Raw genomic sequence first — 20,358 nt, 5'->3', positions numbered from 1 at the left:
TTCATTATCTTGCCTAGGGCCCCACAACCCTATGGGCCGGCACTGAATGATAAATAAATAAATGGTAACACTTTAGATTAAGGAACACATATTCTCTCTTAAACAAGAGTTAATAAGCAACTTGCTGAATAGTGTTCCCTAATCTAAAGTGTTACCAAACAAATATCTTAATAAACATTTTCATAAACCAGATGGTGAGAGCAAATGTTATTTTATATATTTTAATTATTTTATACAATATTTTATTAGTTATTAATGTTTAAATAAATTATATATTTTAATTATTTATATAATATTTTAATATTGACAAAATGTAACACTTCCGGTTTAAAGGTTTTGGAAGAAAAAAAAAATACAACAAAAACACACAAAGGCATATCAGAGCATCTGTATATTTTATTCACATATGTTACATTTTGCATTAAATGTCATTAAAAGTCACCCTTTCAGAGATGACATCATAAAGTCTGAATCAGCACCTACAGTAATGTACTGTATTACTGCCTGCCTGACAAGCATTCACTGCAGGAGAACACACCAGCATTATCCACCCGTCACACTTAGCACAACTGTCTGTCTATACAAAGTTGGGAAGGAGAGTAAGAACTCTCTTAGAAAGAAAAAAGAAAAAAGAAAAAAGAAAAAAAAAAAACAGAAAAAAAAACAGCAGCATGCAAGAAATCAAGACAAAATAAGAAAAGAAAGCAAACTTCAAGTGCACTGAAAACATCCTTCCTCCAGCATGGCATGATTGCAGCAATGATAATCAATACCTACCAATCAAACTGATCAATACAAACCAAACATGCTTTTTCTGGTGTGTGTGTCTCTGAATATGTGTATGTTTGTGCGGTGTTGGGGGTGCTTGTCTGTTTTCAGTAGGACACAAACAAAAAGCAAAATGCCCTCAATATAGCTGGACATCATGTGTGTAACTGTAATCGCACTGATTATTGTTATTATTGCAAGGGCTCCACTGATATCATTATTTTGATTATGACCCACAATCAAAAGAGACACACTAAATACCATATGGAAACTGTACTGCAAACTTCATTTAAATGTGTGTGTTTCATTTCTATATACACAATTAAAACAAAAAGGATGGGACAATTTTAATTATTTTTTCAAGCACTCTCAATGTGGTGTCAGGCAAGGCAAATCACAATAAGGTTTAGACTGGAGTCATTTTGTCTCAATGTGAAGCTTGATCTTACTTTTTAAGGGGGCAAGGATTAAATGAGAAAGTACTAAAACTAAACCATTTGCTAACACAGGAGCTGCATAAAATAAAGAAATTGTGTGCCACACCATACATGTCCATCACTGGACTGGGCTGCAATATTCAATTTGATGTGATCCAGTTGAATGCATTCTCAAATAATTAACTTGTGCATACATAATGCCCTCTCTTCAGTTACAGATTACACAATCAAAGATGGTCCGAGGACAGAGCTTTGAGGAACACCACATGTATCGGACTGGAAAACTAGCCTTCGCTAAAATGTCTATTTGTATCAAGTACCAAATTATCTTTTTTTTTTTTTTTAACTTTCTGATAACATTAAAACCGATCTTTTTCTTTTTTTCTTTTGGTCTGATACTTTTGCATAAAGGATCAACACATAATCTGGCCAAGTTCAAAGCAGTAGTACAAAGTGACAACCCTTTTCTCAGGAACACTTCAGATCAGGAATTCAATGTCCTGAGTGGTGTGCGCATTAAAATATCTTCACAACAACACAATGTCTTTAAAAAAGAGAAAACTTCACCACCTGCAAAATCCTAGAGGAGAAATTAGGCCATTGAAGCCAGTTGCTACAAAACTCAGTCAAGACAATTATGGCTAATTTTCTTAACTTCAGAGGTTTTTGCAAATGTGCATTGAGCCTCTAGATATACAAGACCAACAGAACAGCCATCAAACGGCTCTTTGAACCAGAGCTCAGTGTAACGGCAAACACTGCCCCCTATGGACCATCTGAAACCAGTCCAGGCATCATGTAATTAGAATATCGTAAAGACAATCAAAACTTTGAGTGACAACTGATTTGGGGTATGTGGTTAGATTTTCTGGTTATAGTTCGGTGAATCTCGGAAAACAAATTGTATTTTGCATTGAAAAAAAAAAAAAAAAAGAGCAGATTTTCAGAACCGTAATTGTATTGCATTATTTTCCTGACAAATTAAACACCTCTGCCCACTCTTCACAATAAAGAAACACAGACACTCTCTCTCACACACACACACACACACGTAATAAAGAAGAAAAAGGAGAGAAAAAAACATCAATATTGTTTACATTAATAAGAATTTGGGGCAAATGATGTTCGACTGTTATGAAAAAGATGCAAAGATACTTTATTCTAAAACAAACTTCATTTTCATAATACAAAAAAAAGTTTTTCTTCTTTAAATATGTTTTAAGGTTACTTTTATGACATTTATGTGAGGGAAATGGCCACAGATCATTATATAAAGACTAGCTCTGTCTCTAGCCATTAAATGTGCTACAAGGTTGTAGGGGATTTTTATAATAAACTCAACAGACCAGCCAACCACCATCAAAAACAAAACAAAAAAAAAGATGCAAATTGTAAAAATATTTTTTACAAAGGTATAATTTACTTTTTTCAAACAATGAATAGCAGCACTTATTAAATATTAAAATCTTTTATCAGACTACAAAACAAAAGAAAAAAATTATAAAATAAAATTCCTGAGGATGACTGCAACTACACCTCGAGTCAGACAAATCTCTCTTTAGCTCTAATCGGTTGACATTTCGCCTCATACCCTGCTTTTTGAACACACAGTCAGTCTTATGAGATGTGTTTCAACTCAAATAGCATGAAGTGGTCATGGGGTGGGGTGGGGGGATATGTTGAGAGTCTTGGTACCTTTAGCATTCAAGGTTTCGATATTCATTCTGATATCTGTACATGATTTGTTTAACATTGGTCAAAATTGTTTATTTTTTTTTAAGAGTCCGTCTCCTCAAAAACGATGTCAGTTTTCCACATTACAGAACGGGAGTATCATTCCACTCTGTGCGTCCAACAGACTAGACACAGATTCACTCAGTGTGCTTTCACCGTGAGCTTGCTGGGACAAAACAAAATTCTCCCCTATAAATCCACACGAAAAATCACTTTAAAACACGCACACACACACGCTGTTAGTCAATAGGCTTGATTGTACACTAAACTTCACATGAACCCAGGCTGTGGCCAACTCAATGCAAGTTTTCTTTATATTACACGACAGAAATCATCAGAGGATGTCACAGAGGCTGGCATTGACATCATGTGACCTGTCCTCTCCAGGATGTGGGCTGTACTGTTAAAGTCCATTGTAATGGGGACCCCAGCGCTTGTTGATGTGGTCGAAGGTGTGTGAGACCCACTGCTGCTCCAGAACGCGGTATCTCTCCTCACATAAATACAGAGGCTTTCCTCGACTACAGAACAGGAAAAAAACAAGAGGTCACAGCAGGAAATGGAAACCATTTTCTTTATAAAAGAAATGAACTCTCACAAATAAATGACTACTGAGCAAGGGCAAGAATGCCACAAAAATGAACAAAATGTAAGAATAAATGTGAACATGAATAACTTTTTGATCTGTAAAATGCAATTTTTTAACAATTACATTTAGATCGGCTCACATTCATTACATGTCTTTTTATGCATTTTTTTGCAGCACTGAGAATTAAAATCAATCACACGTTTCTATTGAGCTTTTCAATGTGATGGCCAATCACGCGTTTAGAAGACTCACCCGTGAAAACGCCAGCGTTGTTCAGTGCATGCGTTCACTGACTGAATTGTGCACTCTTGTGAATTCTCTCATCATTAAAGTTCAGATAGAAATGTAAGAATATTTATTTTGCAGTGTAAACAGCTTTGGTAATTATAATGGGAGTTTTTGTGAGAGTGCAGAACTCGTGCTGAACTAAAGTCATTGTCCACTTCATCGATAGCTAACTTTCTATGCACACTTTCTGTATATAATTAGTTTTTCGTGCTACTCAAATAACCAATGGGAAGTCATCATTTTCAAATCCGTAAAAATCAATAAATTAATTCATAAACTAATTCATGAATGGTTCTCAGCTTATTTTGTCCACGTAGAATAGATAAAATATGACGTGCTATTTCACCCAACACATTTTTTTTGAAGTATTTACGCATTCTACATATCATATACTTTTGTTTTATATTGATACAATTTGATTGGCAACAGTCTATAGTACTCTAAAAATAACACAGATGAATTTAATATAGTAATTATAAAAACTGCCCAAAGATTGCAAAAATAAAATAAAATCCCCTTAGTCAATCCCAGGGCGCAAATATAGCTCTAAAATTACATTTCTGACCCAGCTACTGGGACCTGAGAATTAAATCTAGATGCAATATATGGCCATCAGAGCAGTGAGAAGATTACCGTAGGTCTCTGTCCTCTTCTCCATGAGCGTCCAGATACACAGACCCCCACAGACAGAAGCGATGGCCTCGGATGATAATGATGACTGAGGCGTTTATCAGGAGGAAGATACCAGTCGCTGCTCCACAGTGCTGAGAGTGCTTTGGATTTAAAAAATATATACAATTATAATCATCATCATGATCATCATGAGTGTAAGGATCTTTTAAACTGAAGCTTGCAGATTTTGCCACACACTCACCAGCACACACTCACAGACGCCCTGCTGTTTACAGCAGTGACCCTTCAGGCAGACGAACGCGCCGCACACCAGGCACAGTGCAGGGTCTTTTGGGGTCTTGCCGCAGCTGGTGCAGGATTTCCTGTGGTAGTACTGGAAGATGGTGTTGTAATTGTCTGGGAGGTGCAGGAGGCGAGGGGCGGCCCACTGCGGATCCTGAACTAATAGAGACTGAAGAGAGACAAGAAAATCACTCAGATGCCCCATGAAATTAGCTTTCATTGTCAGTCAAAGCAATCTTTTTTGTAACATTTTATGAAAAAAACAAAAAAAAAAAAAAAACTGAAGATGAAATCTCTCATTTCAGCCCATCCTACCTCTGGTCGGATAAACAGACCCACAAGAGAGGTTGAGCAAATGTTGCTGTGGGCCTGGTCAAAATGCGCAAACGTGACTCATTCAGTTTTCAATGTATACTTTTTCCTATGGAAACCTCTCTTACCAGGAAACCAAAATTAACCATTCTTTTTAAATGGAATGTTGCTGTGTTTGTGTCCTGTGATATTCTTGAAAAAGTTAAAATTGATTTGAGATGGGGAAATATCATAACAGTACAATTAAAATTTTTTATAAAAACTTTAAATCAAAAAAAAAAAAATCAATTCACTCAAATTGAATGCAATCTTTTTAACATTAAGTCAAAGTCTTGTCCTAATCAGCCATGACTGTGAAAACTGACACAATTCAAGATATTTTACTGCTTAGTGTCATAAAATTTGCAGTTCTGCAGCATGAAATCTTATTGGCTCAAACCCTCCTCGACAAGTTCTAGCTGTATACTAGATATCAAATATGATGCTTATTGACACAGGTCATCCTTGGTTAGGTCACAGTGGTTAAACCATATTAAAGACAACTACTGATTAAATCACTGGTTTTAGCAAGACTCCAAATAAAACAGTGCAAAGAAACATGACGCAGGAGACACAAACACTGACCACAGACTGCTGGGTGGGAGTATCGGACAGAGTGATGACTTCTGAACACCACTGACTGATCAGATCGAAAGCATTGATGTTCCACTCCAGACACGCTGCACTGCTCATGGCTCCACTGGACTGAACAGAACCAGCCAATCCCAGACACCCGGACAGCAGAGAAAACTCCTCATCCACCTGTGATCACAGACACCCGGCAAACTGTCAACTATATGAAAATCCGTCTATGGGACGTCTTCATTAGGTATCAGATTAAATGTGTGTGTGTGTGTGTGTGTACCAGGCAGCCGGGTAAGCTGTCTCCATACAGGTGGTGTTGCAGTAAACAGGACAGTCTCAGGAAGGGCAGACAGAACTGTTGTAGGCTGAACTCAATGGACTGAGGAGACCACACACTGGAGCTCAACTACAGAGAGAAGACATCATTAATAACAGCTCATTCCCTGTTTGATAAAGCCGTGAAAAACAGCCCCCTGACAGCAGGCTGCAGCACACAAGAGCTTCCTCAGAGATCAGAACAAGCTTCAGGCTCAAATAACAGTGAGCTACATATTCTTCTAGAATAAAGAAAGACTCTTCTTTGGCTGGTTGTCATAATGGTTTTTATATAAAATACCTACCGTTTTATGAATTGTTTTTTTTTTTTAAATAAAGAAATTAATTCTTTTATTCAGCAAGATTGCATTTATTTGATCAAAAGTAACTGCACTTTCACATTGTTACAAAAATATATTTAGAATAAATGATGTTCTTATTGAAGTTTCTATCAAATAATCTAAAATTAATAAAAATATATGGAGTAAAAGAGGAGTAATGGCTGCTGAAAATTCAGCTTCACCATCACAAGAATAGATTACATTTTAATATATATTCAAACAGAAAAGTTATTTTGTATTTTAATAATATTTCACAATATGATAATTACTTTTTTTTTTTTTACTGTATTTTTGATCAAATAAAAACAGACAATAAAAAACAAAAATCTTACTGACCCCAAACTTTTGAACAATAGTGTACACATAGTCCTTGCATATAAACATAACCAATTTAAATGGTTTTACATTTGTAAAGTGTAAAGTTCCAAGTTAATTTTGTTTTACTGTAATGTATCCTGATTTGAGATGAAGAAGAAGAAGAAAAAAAAGATCTGACTAGTAAAAGACTGAATTTCACACTACTAGTTTTTGCTGTCTTGTTAAAGCAACAGCTGAGGTGAAGTGAAAAGATGTGTTTCAAGACATGTTTGCAAGGCAAGTTCAACAATGGGTCTCTTGGATAAGTGTCTTCATCTTTTCTTCATTTAAAAAACAAACAAACAAACAAAAAAAATGCTGTTGCCTGTACTACATATTCTCATTATAACTGCTAATGAAGTCAATGACTTCATTTTTTTTTTGTCCAGATGATGTACTTTGTAAGATTAGTCAAAGGCAAATCAAATTATTAGCATGTTTTGTTCGGTCCACTCATTATTGCAATGTATATAAATTAATTCATAATTGCAAAACTAGAAAAATACTACTATATAATGGTGTTACTTTGGAGCTGATGACTCACCACAAATGTTTCCTCAGAGTTGGTGTCATACACATCTTTGGCCTTCGTCAGCTCAGAGATCACATGACCCAGGAGCGACTCCCATGATATGTCAGAGTTTGGCGTGTTCTGCGTGTGAAATGAATGAATGAAAGAAAGAAAGAAAGAAAGAAAACAATGTTCTAAATCACTGTTATTGTCCCAACTGGACTGAATTACATCGGCTGTGTTTCAAATCCTAGTAAGCATGACTACCTAGACACCATCACAGATGAAACTAAACATTTAATTTGAATTTAAACAAAAAAATTTTAAACATCTGAATATACCTATAATGCCCAATATTGCTGTCTAGGAAGGCAACTTGCTAAGTTTTGAAATGCATTCCATGTGTTACTTTAAATGTCAGCAAATTGCAAAAGCAATGAAAATTTCAGGCAGAGAGAGGGATGACGTGTGACACTATAATGTGGAATTAAAGCAGTCTGACTGATGACATGAAACTCTTCACATTACTCCATTTATTTCCCACAAAGCCCCAAAAATAGTCATTTAATGGAGTGTAGAACCATTGCTAATGAAAACCTCTGAGTGAGATTTATCTGAAGGATTTCCTCACTCTGGGTTATCTGAAGATTATTACGATCACCCCCTTAAAAAACAGCACTGAGGGCCAATAACACATTCTTTCTCTTAATAAAATTAGCTTATCCTCAAGGGTCTTAATGAGCAATGTAATCTTTATATAATGGATAGTTCCAGCTTTGAAATCTGACTAGACGAGCCACATTGGGCCTTTGAATAATAAACAATACAAATATACACACCAATGACCAAACATCAACTGAATTTACATTAAGGCGCCAATTGTGAACCAATTTATATTGCTATTCCACAAAGCAGAACTTCAAGAAACTATTATAACACACATCCTTGCTATAATTGGCTGAAGTAAGTCTGGCCCTACGTCCCAATGTGCACCCTATCTGCCCTAAATAGTATTGAAAATGACTAATCACATAGAATTTAGGATGGATAGTATGCACATTGGGACACAGGCTGAGAAAGTTTTTTGATTGGTGGTTGTGATGGGCAGGTAATTTGCGGCACCTTCTTGGCAGCTCCTGTGTTGCTCCAGGCGAGTCTCTCCTCACAACTGAATCTGATGGACAGAGCGGCCAGAGCCTGTGTGTACTGCAGACTGTACAACACCTTCACAACACACGTAAAGTGCTCTGCACACAAACACACAGAGCATGGCTATTAACACCAGATGCAGTATCCTATGTTTACATTTAGTCATTAAGCAGATGCTTTTATCCAAAGTGACTTACAAATGATGACAACAGAAGCAATCAAAATCAACAAAAGGGCAATAATATGCAAGTGCTATGACATGTCTCGGTTAGCCTAACACAGTACACATAGCAAGTTTTTTTAAAAACTTGCTCGCATACATATACACATACATATACATATAGGGCTGCTCGATTAGGACAAATATCATGATCACGTTTATTTTGGTTAATATTGTAATCACGATTATTTAACACGAGTATGAGTGGGCCATATATCCAAAGGAAAAAAAGATTATGCAAGTCTACAGTACTCAGTTACCAGCCTACTATAGAAATTTAATAATCAAATGTAAAAATAAAACAGCACAGTCTTCACTGTAAGAATTAAACTTCCTTTGTTTCTTATTAAAGCTACAAAAGACCTTCTGTGAAAATCAGTGAGTGATTTTGTCCTTGTCTTTTGTTGTTGGATTAATATTAAGTCGGCAGCAGGAATATAGACCGCTGTCACTTAAGAGCCGCACGGATCCAATTTACTGTTACACATGTATTTTCATTCTCATCTGTTTGCATTCATTTATTACATGACCAACGAAGGTTTACATAAATAATCACTAAGCGCCGCGTTTTGACACATTTTTGCGTGTATTTGTCCGTTTAGGCGCTAAAAGATGACTTTACATGTCCGTGTGTGTTCCGTCTCTCTGAGCGCAAGCCTCCTGAGGAACAGCGCAAGTTCTCCTTCGCGCTTTTAAAAACATTAATAAATCTAATCAACTTTAATAAGTCAAGCATGTCCCATTTTGCAAAAGTCACGTTACATGATTTTACTGATTTACACGTGAAAATGGGCTTTTATGGAGGAGTGAATGCCACTGCTGGAAAGGGGGCGGAACGGGCTGCAAAATCGTTCTCTCTCGATTATTGTATTTTCATAATCGTTGGAGGCCGAAACTGAATTTCGATTAATTGCACAGCCCTACACACACACACACACACACACACACACACACACACACACACACACATTTACTTTGGTCTCCCCAAACGTAAAACTGTGTTGAATAAAAGCACCAATAACAAGATGCACAGAGAGACACTCACTCAAAGAGCTCTATAGACCCCAGAGCTTTCAAGAGAATCACGGGTCTTTTGTAAGGACACAAAAATCAATTACGTGACTGTGTACAGAAAAAGGACATCTGATTTTTTTGAAGAGGGTAATTAGCCCTTGTGTGCATGTAGCAGGTGTTAGGCCCGGTTGTGTGATGAGAAAGACACACACACACACACATACACACAATGACACTCCATTAACATTTCTCACCAGAGACAATGACACCTCACACACACACACATCAGCGACTTTGTGAAAGCACTAAACTATTTTCTAACACATGCGCATCCCGTTTCTGTTCTAATACAAGCTTTATTGTCTTGAGTCTTCAGAATGATGGACTCGAATCGATCCCATGCTCACAATGACAAAACACTTGATTCTTATTTGAGTGCCAATCAATTACCAGTGATCAACCAAATGACAGTCATGGCCCATCTAAAGACTTAACTTGCATGTGAGGGGAACATCTAGTGGATCATGGTCATTTTCATTGCATACACCGGAAAATTCAAATGTTACAAAAACTGTTTCAGGTAAGTAAATTCATTTCTATCGCCTGTTTTCGTTCCTTCATATGCATTTGGCTACCTACCAATAAGGAAACGGTCTGTAAAAAGCATTTCACATGTACGGGGTGAGCGGGGCACAAACTCGGGATAATTGTAACACCACAAGATTTAAACATTTCCACATGCTAGCCTAACAAAATTGACCAAATTTCGTATTATTTCCTTGTCATATCATCTCTATATAGAGAAAAAATGTGCCAAAGTTCAAATTTTTTTTGAAGATATTGCTGAACATTTATTTAACCATTGCAAAAGTAAATTTCAGACTAAAGTAAATTTGTCATCTCAGTTTTTAGTGTTTATTTAAAATGAGACAATTATTTTAATCTCCAAACTGTTTTAGATAGTTCGGCTTCACTTCTTAGCTTTGCTAAAGAAGTGTTGGGTTGTGCTGCGCTCTCCCCTACACACACACGGAAGGATCATGAGAGCATTTTCTGCACTGAACCCGCGATGAGTTTAACAACACTCGCAGCGAGTGAGCTGTTTCGAGTTTTTATATGGACATGTTTCATATTTTAACGTCTGTAAACAAAGAAATTAAAACTTTATTAGTAGTGAAATTTTACAGTTGTACTATAAAATAAAATGGTTATTTTTCTTAAATACTTAATTTCTGCCATATTAAACGTTTAATTAAGCTTAAAGTAATGTCAATTGTTTTTTGTATTAGTTTTTGGTGGGTCGTGAAATAGTATATACTTGTCTAGGTGGGTCATGGAATGGAAAAGTTTGGGAACCCCTGATTTAAGTAATTCTCAATCAAAATCTTTAAAGAGATTTAATTTTCAACCAAAATCTTTACCGTGACATAATTTTCAATCACGATGCAAGTCATTTTTAACCAAAATCTTTATCACAACATAAATACTTTAAGAAATATCTTAACCACAAGTTAATTAATTACAGTAATTCTGTACCACAGTAAGGAATGACATCGTAATACAGTAATTCAGCCTGAAAACTAGAGACATTACTAATTGAAATTAAAGCCACAGCCTGTTCTCAACACTGTTACTTCAATGACTGACTTTGACAACTGGCTATTTCTCATTTAAGACATCCTGTTTACACAGGATGCATTAAGCAATTACTGAATTACTTGTAAACTTCAAATTGTTTCATTCAATTGTCTATAAAAATACAGCTCAATCTGACACTTTTGTACAGGTCAGGGGTATGACTGATTGTTCTGGATTTAATTTACTTTTTTTTTTAAATCACATTTTTATCATTAACAATATATCTACTATTAAAATATGAACATGAATAGTATTTGTAATGTTATGTATGCGTGTGTTACCTTTGCGTAAAGGCTGAGGCATGGTAAGGATGAAGATGATGAGGAGGGACGGGACGTCTCTGAAGAGCATGGGCACCTCAGGACGTTCATCACCACAGTACCTGCACAAAAAACACACAATTATACAACAATACAAACAATCAGTACTTCAGAAACACAGAAAACATTACCCCTACCAAAAAAAAAAAAGAAAAAAAGAAAAGAAAAAAAGAGCAAACTTAAAACACAAAAACATCATCTACAGTACACACAGCATTTTTTTAACTTAGATGCATGATACACATGATCTACAGACAATACTTTCACGTCTATCTTGCCCATGCAACAGCGCAAATTAAATTATGTAAGAAAAGGACTAATTACTGTGGGTGGATATTCACAAGTTCTTTCAATGGAGTTTTACTGTAAATGTACAGTAGGTGGACAGGTTACGTAAACCCAAGACTGCAATTAAAATGTAAAAGAAAATGTTCTTTGAGCAAATATTTATTAATTTAGAAGACTATTTGAGCGTGTGGGACAAACTGCTGTCCATTAGAGCAGAATTCACTAACCAAATGCATTTGGAGACAAACTCAAACACACAGACGCACAAGCACACTTTCTTAACATTTCAAAAGTTAAGTAAACCATTCTGACATTTTCTGATTTGTCAATTTAATGGATTATATTTACAGTTCATTTGATTCACTATATCTGTGGTTACTTACACTTGAGGAAACTTTATACATCCACCTAAAATCACCACAACACCAGCTGACTAAAAGACTGATGATACTTCAAAATAATGCATCCAGTAAGATGCAATGACATCTGAACATATAAAGAACGACTTTACTGTCCAAATTCTACCTCTCAGATAATAAAAACACATTGTCTTTTGTGCTTGATAAGTGATTACAGGCAGGCAGAAACAGGGAGAGCAGTGGTTTTATTCAAATGGCTGTATTTATAGCTCAGCTAAAGTGCCTGAGGGGTCCAGTGACAGAGTTTTCCTTCAAAAGCCTCTAACAAGGTATTTATAGGCACAGCTGTCTCCCCTCTGAGTCTGAGTCCAGCCCGTCTAACAGTCCTCAGAGACGCGCAGGTGAAAACCTTGTCTTACCGCCCCTACACAGGAGAAATGAGGCCATTTAAGCAGCCCAAGAGTGTTAAGTGCCTTTTAAACAGGAGACATGGTGAGCGGTAACCTCCACACAGCCATAAACCCTCAAAATAAAGCGCCGCACTCATGAAATGTAGTGCTGCACACCATAATTTGCCAGATGCAGCAGTTATTGGTATCTATGGAAACCCCATTTGCTCAAGTCTCTCTCCCTCTCAAAAAGATGCAGCAGCAGAGACACAGCATAAAAAGCAAGTGAAAGCAGAATCTTCTGCCTTCCGTTTTTTATTCTTTGAAATAAAATACAACAAAACACATTTGTGCATGTGTATCTTTGAATGTTGAAATGTCAACATGTTTTTAGGACTGATTTGAATATAATTTGATTGACATAGTGTATACACACACACACACACACACACAATATTGTGGAATATTATTACAAATTAACCTTATATATAGTGTATATACAGTGTATTGTATTTTTTGTGACCCTGGACCACAAAACCAGTCATAAGGGTCAACTTTTCGAAAATGGATAGGACAATATCTAAATACTGAGAAAATTGCCTTTATAGCTGTCCAAATGAAGTTCTTAGCAATGCATATTACTAATCAAAAAATAAGTTAATATATTTACGGTAGGAAATTAACAAAATATCTTCATGGAACATGATCTTTACTTAATATCCTAATGATTTTTGGCATTAAAGAAAAATGGATAATTTTGAATTTGCCTATTGCTACAAATATACCCCAGCAACTTAAGACTGGTTTTGTGGTCCAGGGTCACATATAAACATATATACACACACACACAGTCATGGCCAAAAATATCGGCACCCTTGGTAAAAATGATCAAAGAAGGCTGTGAAAATTAATCTGCATTGTTAATCATTTTGATCTTTTATTTAAAAAATTCACAAAAATCTAACCTTTCATTGGATAAGAATTTAAAATGGGGGGAAATATCATTATGAAATAAATGTTTTTCTCTAATACACATTGGCCACAATTAACGGCACCCTTTTATTCAATACTTTTTGAGACCCCCATTTGCCAGTTTAACAGCTCTAACCTCATCAGGCATTATAGGAGAACATTTTGAGAACACCTGACAAGAGATCAGAGACCATTCCTTCATTCAGAATCACTCCAGACCCTTTAGATTCCCAGCTCCATGTTGGTGCTTCTCTTCTTCAGTTCACCCCACTCATTTTCTTCAGGGTTCAGGTCAGAGGGCTGGGATGGCCATAGCAGAAGCTTGGTTTTGTGCTCAGTGACCCATTTTTGTGTTGTTTTTGAGGTTTGTGTTTGGATTATTGTACGGTTGGAAGATCCAAACATGGCCCATTATAAAATCTCTAACAGAGTCAGTCACTTATTGATTTTTTATCTGTTGGTATTTGATAGAATCCATGATGCCATGTGTCTAAACAAGATGTCCAGGACCTCCAGCAGAAATATAGGCCCACAACATCAAAAATACAGCAGTATATTTCATTGTACACATGGGGTACTTTTTATCCCTGTGTTCACCAAACCCATCTTGAGTGTTTGCTGCTAAAACGCTCATTTTTTAGTTTCATCTGACCATGGAAGCCAGTCCCATTTGAGGTTCCAGTCGTGTCTGATAACTGAACATGCTGGAGTTTGTTTTTGGATGAGCTAGGGGCATTTTTCTTGAAACCCTACCAAACAACATGTGGTGATGTAGGTGCTGTTTGACAATTTTTTTTAAGGTTTTCTGACCCAGAGACTCAACTATTTTCTGCAATTCTCCAGCTGTGGTCCTTGGAGAGTCTTTAGCCACTCAAACTCTCCTTCTCACCGTGCATTAGGACGATACAAATCCTCTTCCAGGAAGTTTCGTAACATTAAGTTATGTTGATGGGAAATTCTCAATTACTGCCCTGATGGTGGAAATGGGAATTTTCACTGCTCTAGCTCTTTTCTTAAAGCCACTTCACTAATGTGTGAAGCTCAATTATCTTTTGCTGCACATCAGGATCTATATTCTTTGGTTTTTCTCATTGTGATGGATGATTAAGGGAATTTGGGCTTTGTTTTCCCTCCTATTTATATTTCTGTAAAACAGGAAGCCATGGCTGGATAATTTCATGTTCATAATCACCCTGGAGTGCTCAAAATTGTGAATATGAATGGGAATATACTTCAGAGATATTTTACTCATAAGAATTTCTAGGGGTGCCAATAATTGTGTCCAACGTGTATTTGAGAAAAACTTATTTCATAATGATATTTCCCCTCATTTTAAATTCTTATTATCCAATGAAAGGTTAGATTTTTGTGAATTTTTTAAAGATCAAAAGGATTAACAATGCAGATTAATTTTCACAGCCTTCTTTGATCATATTTACCAAGGGTGCCGATATTTTTGGCCATAACTGAATACATATACATATATATACACATACAGTGCCCTCCACTAATATTGGCACCCTAGGTAAATATGAACAAAGGCTGCTGTGAAAGGCGGGCACAAAATTTTAACCTATCATTGAAGTAAAGCAATTGATAGTGGGGGGAAAATCTCATTGTGAAATAAATGCTTTCTCTAGTTCACGCTGGCCACAATTATTGGCACCCAATTATTGCAAATGTCCTTTTCCCAAGATAACAGCTCTGAGTTTTCTCCTATAATGCCTGAAGAGTTTGGAGAACACCTGATAAGAGATTAGAGACCATTCCTTCATCCAGAATCTCTCCAGATCCTTCAGAATCACAGCTCCATGTTGGTGCTTCATCTCTTCAGTTCACCTCACTCATTTTCTATAGGTTTCATGTCAGTGAACTAAGACAGCCATAGCAGAAGCTTCATTTTGTGCTCAGTGACACATTTTTGTGTTGATTTTGAGGTTTGTGTTTGGATTATTGTACGGTTGGAAGATCCAAACATGGCCCATTATAAGATCTCTAACAGAGGCAGACAGGTTTAGATTTTTTATCTGTTGGTATTTGATAGAATCCATGATGCTATGTATCTGAACAAGGTGTGCAGGACCTCCGGCAAAAAAACAGGCCCACGGCCTGAAGGTATGTGGCTAAGGTAAGGGCAAAAATTCTCCAGAAACGGTTTTATATGTCCATTTACAACCCTAGGATTTCTCCCTAGAATGAAATGGTCTGTTATTCCCTAATTTGAAAGGGTCATGAATAATAACGTTGATCTCTGCTCTGATTGGCTGTTTCACAGTGTGGCTCATTTCAGTAGCTCACAGGAAGGAAACACGGGAAAATATATATATTTCAATACTTTCTCACGCAGTTGAATCGTTTGGTAATTATACTGTAAATAAAATGCGGGCATCAGGGAGCCGCTATTAATATGCTGGGCATTGAAACTGCTTTCAAATGCACAATCGCTTTTTAGTTTCACTTTCGAGATCCACGATCGCACGTACTCTGTTTATACTATGGAGCGGCAGTACTTACCACACATTTTACAAGATCAGATGCTTGTCAGTGGTGCTCAGGATCTGTAAATCATTCGCCATCATCCTCAGTCATCTCTCCTTACTCTGTTTATGTGGTAAGTGAAATCTTATGTACTGCAATGTAACAGGCTACCGCTAGAAAGGAGCTAACCATGTTCCTTTAGTGGCTTACGTTATTTTATTAGAACGCGTTATTTGCTTTCCGTGCCTTTCTGAATACAGACACCAACCCATCCCTGCACTTCACAACCAACACGCACTGGAGAAAAACATTTTTCATCATGAGATTTTCTCCCCACTTTCAATTGTTTTACTTCAATAAAAAGGTTAAAATTTTTGTGAATTTTTTGAATGAAAGATCAAGATTTTTAAAATGTAATTTATTCCTCTGATCAAAGCTGAATTTTCAGCATTAATACTCCAGTCTTCAGTGTCACATGATCCTTCAGAAATCATTCTAATATGCTGATTTGCTGCTCAAGAAACATTTCTGATTATTATCAATATAGACAACATAAAATAAAAAAAATAAATAAATAAAAAAAAGAATTCCTTCATTGTGGGATTCCTTCATTTAATTTCCATAATTATAGTAACGTTTTTGTCAACAAATTTAATTTCCGTAATTATAGTAACGTCTCTGATTGCTGGATCTCTGTTGAGGATTATGAGTAGTGCAGTCCTACACAGTGAATTTATCATTTTATAAAACGTCTCAGTTCAGGAAATGTGATCGTGTGTGTGTACTCACTCAGTGTCTCTGCTGTGCGTGCTCTGTGTGAGTCTGGTCCAGGGGTTGTATGCTGAGTCTATGCTGTAGAGACGCATGTGCATGGCCAGCACATGAAACAGCTGATCTGAAACACACAGAGAACACACACACACCAGTGTTAGTGCGTGTAACATGATGAATGGAGTTTGCGCAGAGCCTCCAGGCGTGTAGGAGGATGTGACAGATAACAAACCTCATGAAAACCTGTCCTTTTACACACACTGATCAATGCCTTTAACGTTTGCTGTTGATCATTGCTGCCCCCTACCTGCAGCTCACAAACCCACCGGACACCTGCAGGGGCTTCAGAAGCAAAGCCTGATGAACCTACAACTTTACCCGAGCAGACAGATTACAACAGAGGAAGAATGACAGACCTTGTGCTATTTCTGCAGTATAGATATACACTTCATATACACTACCTTTTAAAATCTTGGGGTCTGCATAGTTTAGTAAATAACTGAATTCATTTATTTGATATAAAAAAATTTTTTTTGCGAAATATTACAATTTAAAACAGCTATTTTCTATGTGAATATATTGTAAAACATTTATTCCTGTGATCAAAGCTGAATTTCTAGCATCATAACTCTTCAGTCTTCAGTGCCACATGATCTTTCAGAAATCATTCTAATATGCTGATTTGCTGCTCAAGAAACATTCTGATTATTATTATTTTTAAGTGCAGTTGAGCTGCTCAACATTTTTATGAAAAAAAAAAAGGTCATACAGGTGAATATCTTTAATGTCACTTTTGATCAATTTAATCTAAGCATCAAACAATACATATTATAATATATACCGGTACATACATATATACAGTGGCATGCGAAAGTTTATAATTTTGAAGTGAATAATTTTAAGAAAATAAGAGAGATCATACAAAATGCATGTTATTTTTTTATTTATTTAGTACTGTCCTGAGTAAGATACATATACATACATACAGACAGATAGAGGCTAATTTGATTATTCTTTCAGCTATGCTTGACTTGACCTTTCATTTCCAAAGCCACACATTTCAACTTTATCTTATATATCCAATCTGTTCAAAAATCTTCTGAATCATCAAAATTGGATAAAACAGGAAAAAAATGCTCCAAGAGTCCATTTTGAGATGACGACAATACTGAATTGAATTACACATATAAAACATATATACTGAAGTGTATACTGTATATCATGCAGTATGTAGCAAACAGAATTTTAGTTTTCTATTCCCAGCATGCCTAAGAGATCCTAGAGCCAGAATTATGACCACACACTAAATCACACTAATTAACCTGAAGTACTTCTGTGAGCAGTACAGTGTAATGTAGGTGAACTGTATGTGACTGCAATGTCATTTGACTTACACAGCAAAATGTCACCCAACAATGCATTTCTAAATGTCATTTTACATTATTTCAGCCTTTAAAATGTCTACCGTCATCTCCTCTGAATGCAATATTAGATGTGTCATATCTCACAGACTTATGTGCGTTTACAGGCTCTGTGGATTCTTATTGCAGACAGGATGCCAGATGTGCATTATTACCAAAAGCAAAACACCAGCCACATACCAGATGCTGGCTCATCTGCAGACTAATGGACAGTGCAATAGCACCACCTATAGATAACTAAGACTGTATAAAATTATTCCTTTATTCAAAGCATTTTAAATCAAAATATGAGAGGAGGAACAGCTTGCAACAACTTACTGGTCAATTAAGTGTGAAATTTTCAACAAAGTCCTTCACAGAAACAGCAATGAGAGAGCAAGAGAGGTGATTGGGGGTGATTGTATGGGGTTTGGTCCCCCTCGGCTAGGGGTGGGCGATATGGCAAAAATATCTATTTCTATTTTTAGAAATATCACGATTTTAATCACGATTCTGTGTCATGTTGGTTTTTCTATTTTGCAAGTTGATTGAGCATTACAGCCAAACTAATTTCCCTATTATAAAGACAAAGCCTTTCAAGGTAACAAAATATTAAAAAGTATGGCGGATAGCCAAAGTGGGTGAAGATAAAAATCATTATCATTATTTTATCTTTGTTATTAAAAAATTAGAGCAAAGATACACATAATATACAAATAAAATAAACAGTGGTTTATTTTCAGGTAGGTTACAATAGGTGTATTTAGCAGGAGCATTCAAGAAACTGAATGAACAAATCTAAAAATAAAACACTATATAGACTGATTCCTATTAAAGCAACTGTATTACATTTTTTCAGTCAAGAGTAGCGAGTGATTTTTCTCTGTGTTTGGTGTTATTAACCCATTTAATCCCACTGGTCACAATAGTGACTGTAAAAAAGGTTTTCGTTTATAAAGCTCTAAAAACCTTACTGACTGATGTTTTAGTGCACTTCCTGCAAATACGAAAAAATAAAGCGTTTCAATTAAATATGTGCAGTTTCACATGATTAGTGCAGATTGTCACATGACCAGAGCAGTATATTTCCTGTTTGCACCTTGAGAAGATGATAACTGCATCAAAGCTCCAAAACGAAAGGCTAGTAAAGTATGTTAACAAAGATATAGCAAAGATTTTTGGTACACGTTATCTTTAACGTGCCTAGTATTAATATACAAATTCACATATATTCAGTTTTGTTGAGTGTGGTCATAGAATGAGTAAACATGTTGATGGTCACAATAGTGACCGGTGTGATAACAGTGAATTTAGGTTTACAATATAAATCCAGTTGCAGTTGTTAGTGAAAATTGCACTAAAATGTTGCAATGACAAAATATTGCACTAAATTAAAAATTCAAATGTTACAAAAATTTTACAATATTGAGGTTATATTTTACAAAAAAGTAACAATATTGAAATCCGTTGATGGTTGTATTGTTTTGTCTTTTATCTCAGTGTTCCTATCGATGTTGTATAAGGTTTTTTTTATGCATAATTTTAAAATAAGTTTAAAATAGCTGGGCTAAAATATATGACAATTTTTATGACTGCAGTAAATCTGACCTTCATTTACTCACTCAAAAGTTGTTTTAAACCTGAATGAGTTTCCTTCTTCTGCTAAACATAAACGCTATTTTGAAGAAGGTGGAAAACCAAATAGTTGCTGGTCCACAGTGACTTCCATAGTATTTTTTTCCCCTACTGTTAAAGTCAATGTGGACCAGCAACTGTTTGGTTACCCACATTCTTCAAAATATCTTCTTTTGTGTTCAGCACAAGAAAGAAATTAATACAGGTTTGGGAAAACATGTGAGTGAATAAATAATGAAAGAAATACAATTTTAGGGTGAACCATCCCTTTAATTACAGTCGGCAGCATGTTTAGTAGGCTACTGTCCCTTTAAGACCTGCACGCATCTAATATACAGGCACACATCCTTTTCTCTCAGCTGTTTACTTTCATTTTAGACATAATCAACTAAGTCTATACATAAACCTTGTGTGTTTTGACAGTATTAGCACAAAACATAACTTAGTTCAGTAATCAGGCACTGTTTGACGGGCTTTTTAGTGCGCACGCTTTGGGAGTATTTGCTCAGAAAAAAGCGCTCGTCAGAACAGCAC

General features: G+C 36.0%; 1 protein-coding gene across 1 annotated transcript in view; it reads right to left on the bottom strand.

Moving 5' to 3' along the window:
• Positions 1 to 378: 378 nt before the first annotated feature.
• Positions 379 to 20,358, bottom strand: part of ubr3 (ubiquitin protein ligase E3 component n-recognin 3) — a 74,494-nt gene continuing 54,514 nt past the window's right edge. The window contains exons 31-39 of the mRNA XM_058786447.1: positions 16,808 to 16,913; positions 11,494 to 11,594; positions 8,314 to 8,438; positions 7,225 to 7,332; positions 5,948 to 6,073; positions 5,668 to 5,844; positions 4,691 to 4,900; positions 4,450 to 4,589; positions 379 to 3,460 (exon numbers count right to left, since the gene is read on the bottom strand). Coding sequence (XP_058642430.1) covers positions 3,343 to 3,460; positions 4,450 to 4,589; positions 4,691 to 4,900; positions 5,668 to 5,844; positions 5,948 to 6,073; positions 7,225 to 7,332; positions 8,314 to 8,438; positions 11,494 to 11,594; positions 16,808 to 16,913 — 1,211 coding nt within the window. The 3' untranslated portion in view covers positions 379 to 3,342. The remainder of the gene's footprint in view (positions 3,461 to 4,449; positions 4,590 to 4,690; positions 4,901 to 5,667; positions 5,845 to 5,947; positions 6,074 to 7,224; positions 7,333 to 8,313; positions 8,439 to 11,493; positions 11,595 to 16,807; positions 16,914 to 20,358) is intronic.

This window comes from Onychostoma macrolepis, chromosome 09 (genome assembly GCF_012432095.1).
Source record: "Onychostoma macrolepis isolate SWU-2019 chromosome 09, ASM1243209v1, whole genome shotgun sequence".
Lineage (NCBI taxonomy): Eukaryota > Metazoa > Chordata > Actinopteri > Cypriniformes > Cyprinidae > Onychostoma > Onychostoma macrolepis.
Note: the sequence above shows the minus strand (reverse complement) of the source record. Positions and strands in the feature narration are given on the sequence as shown.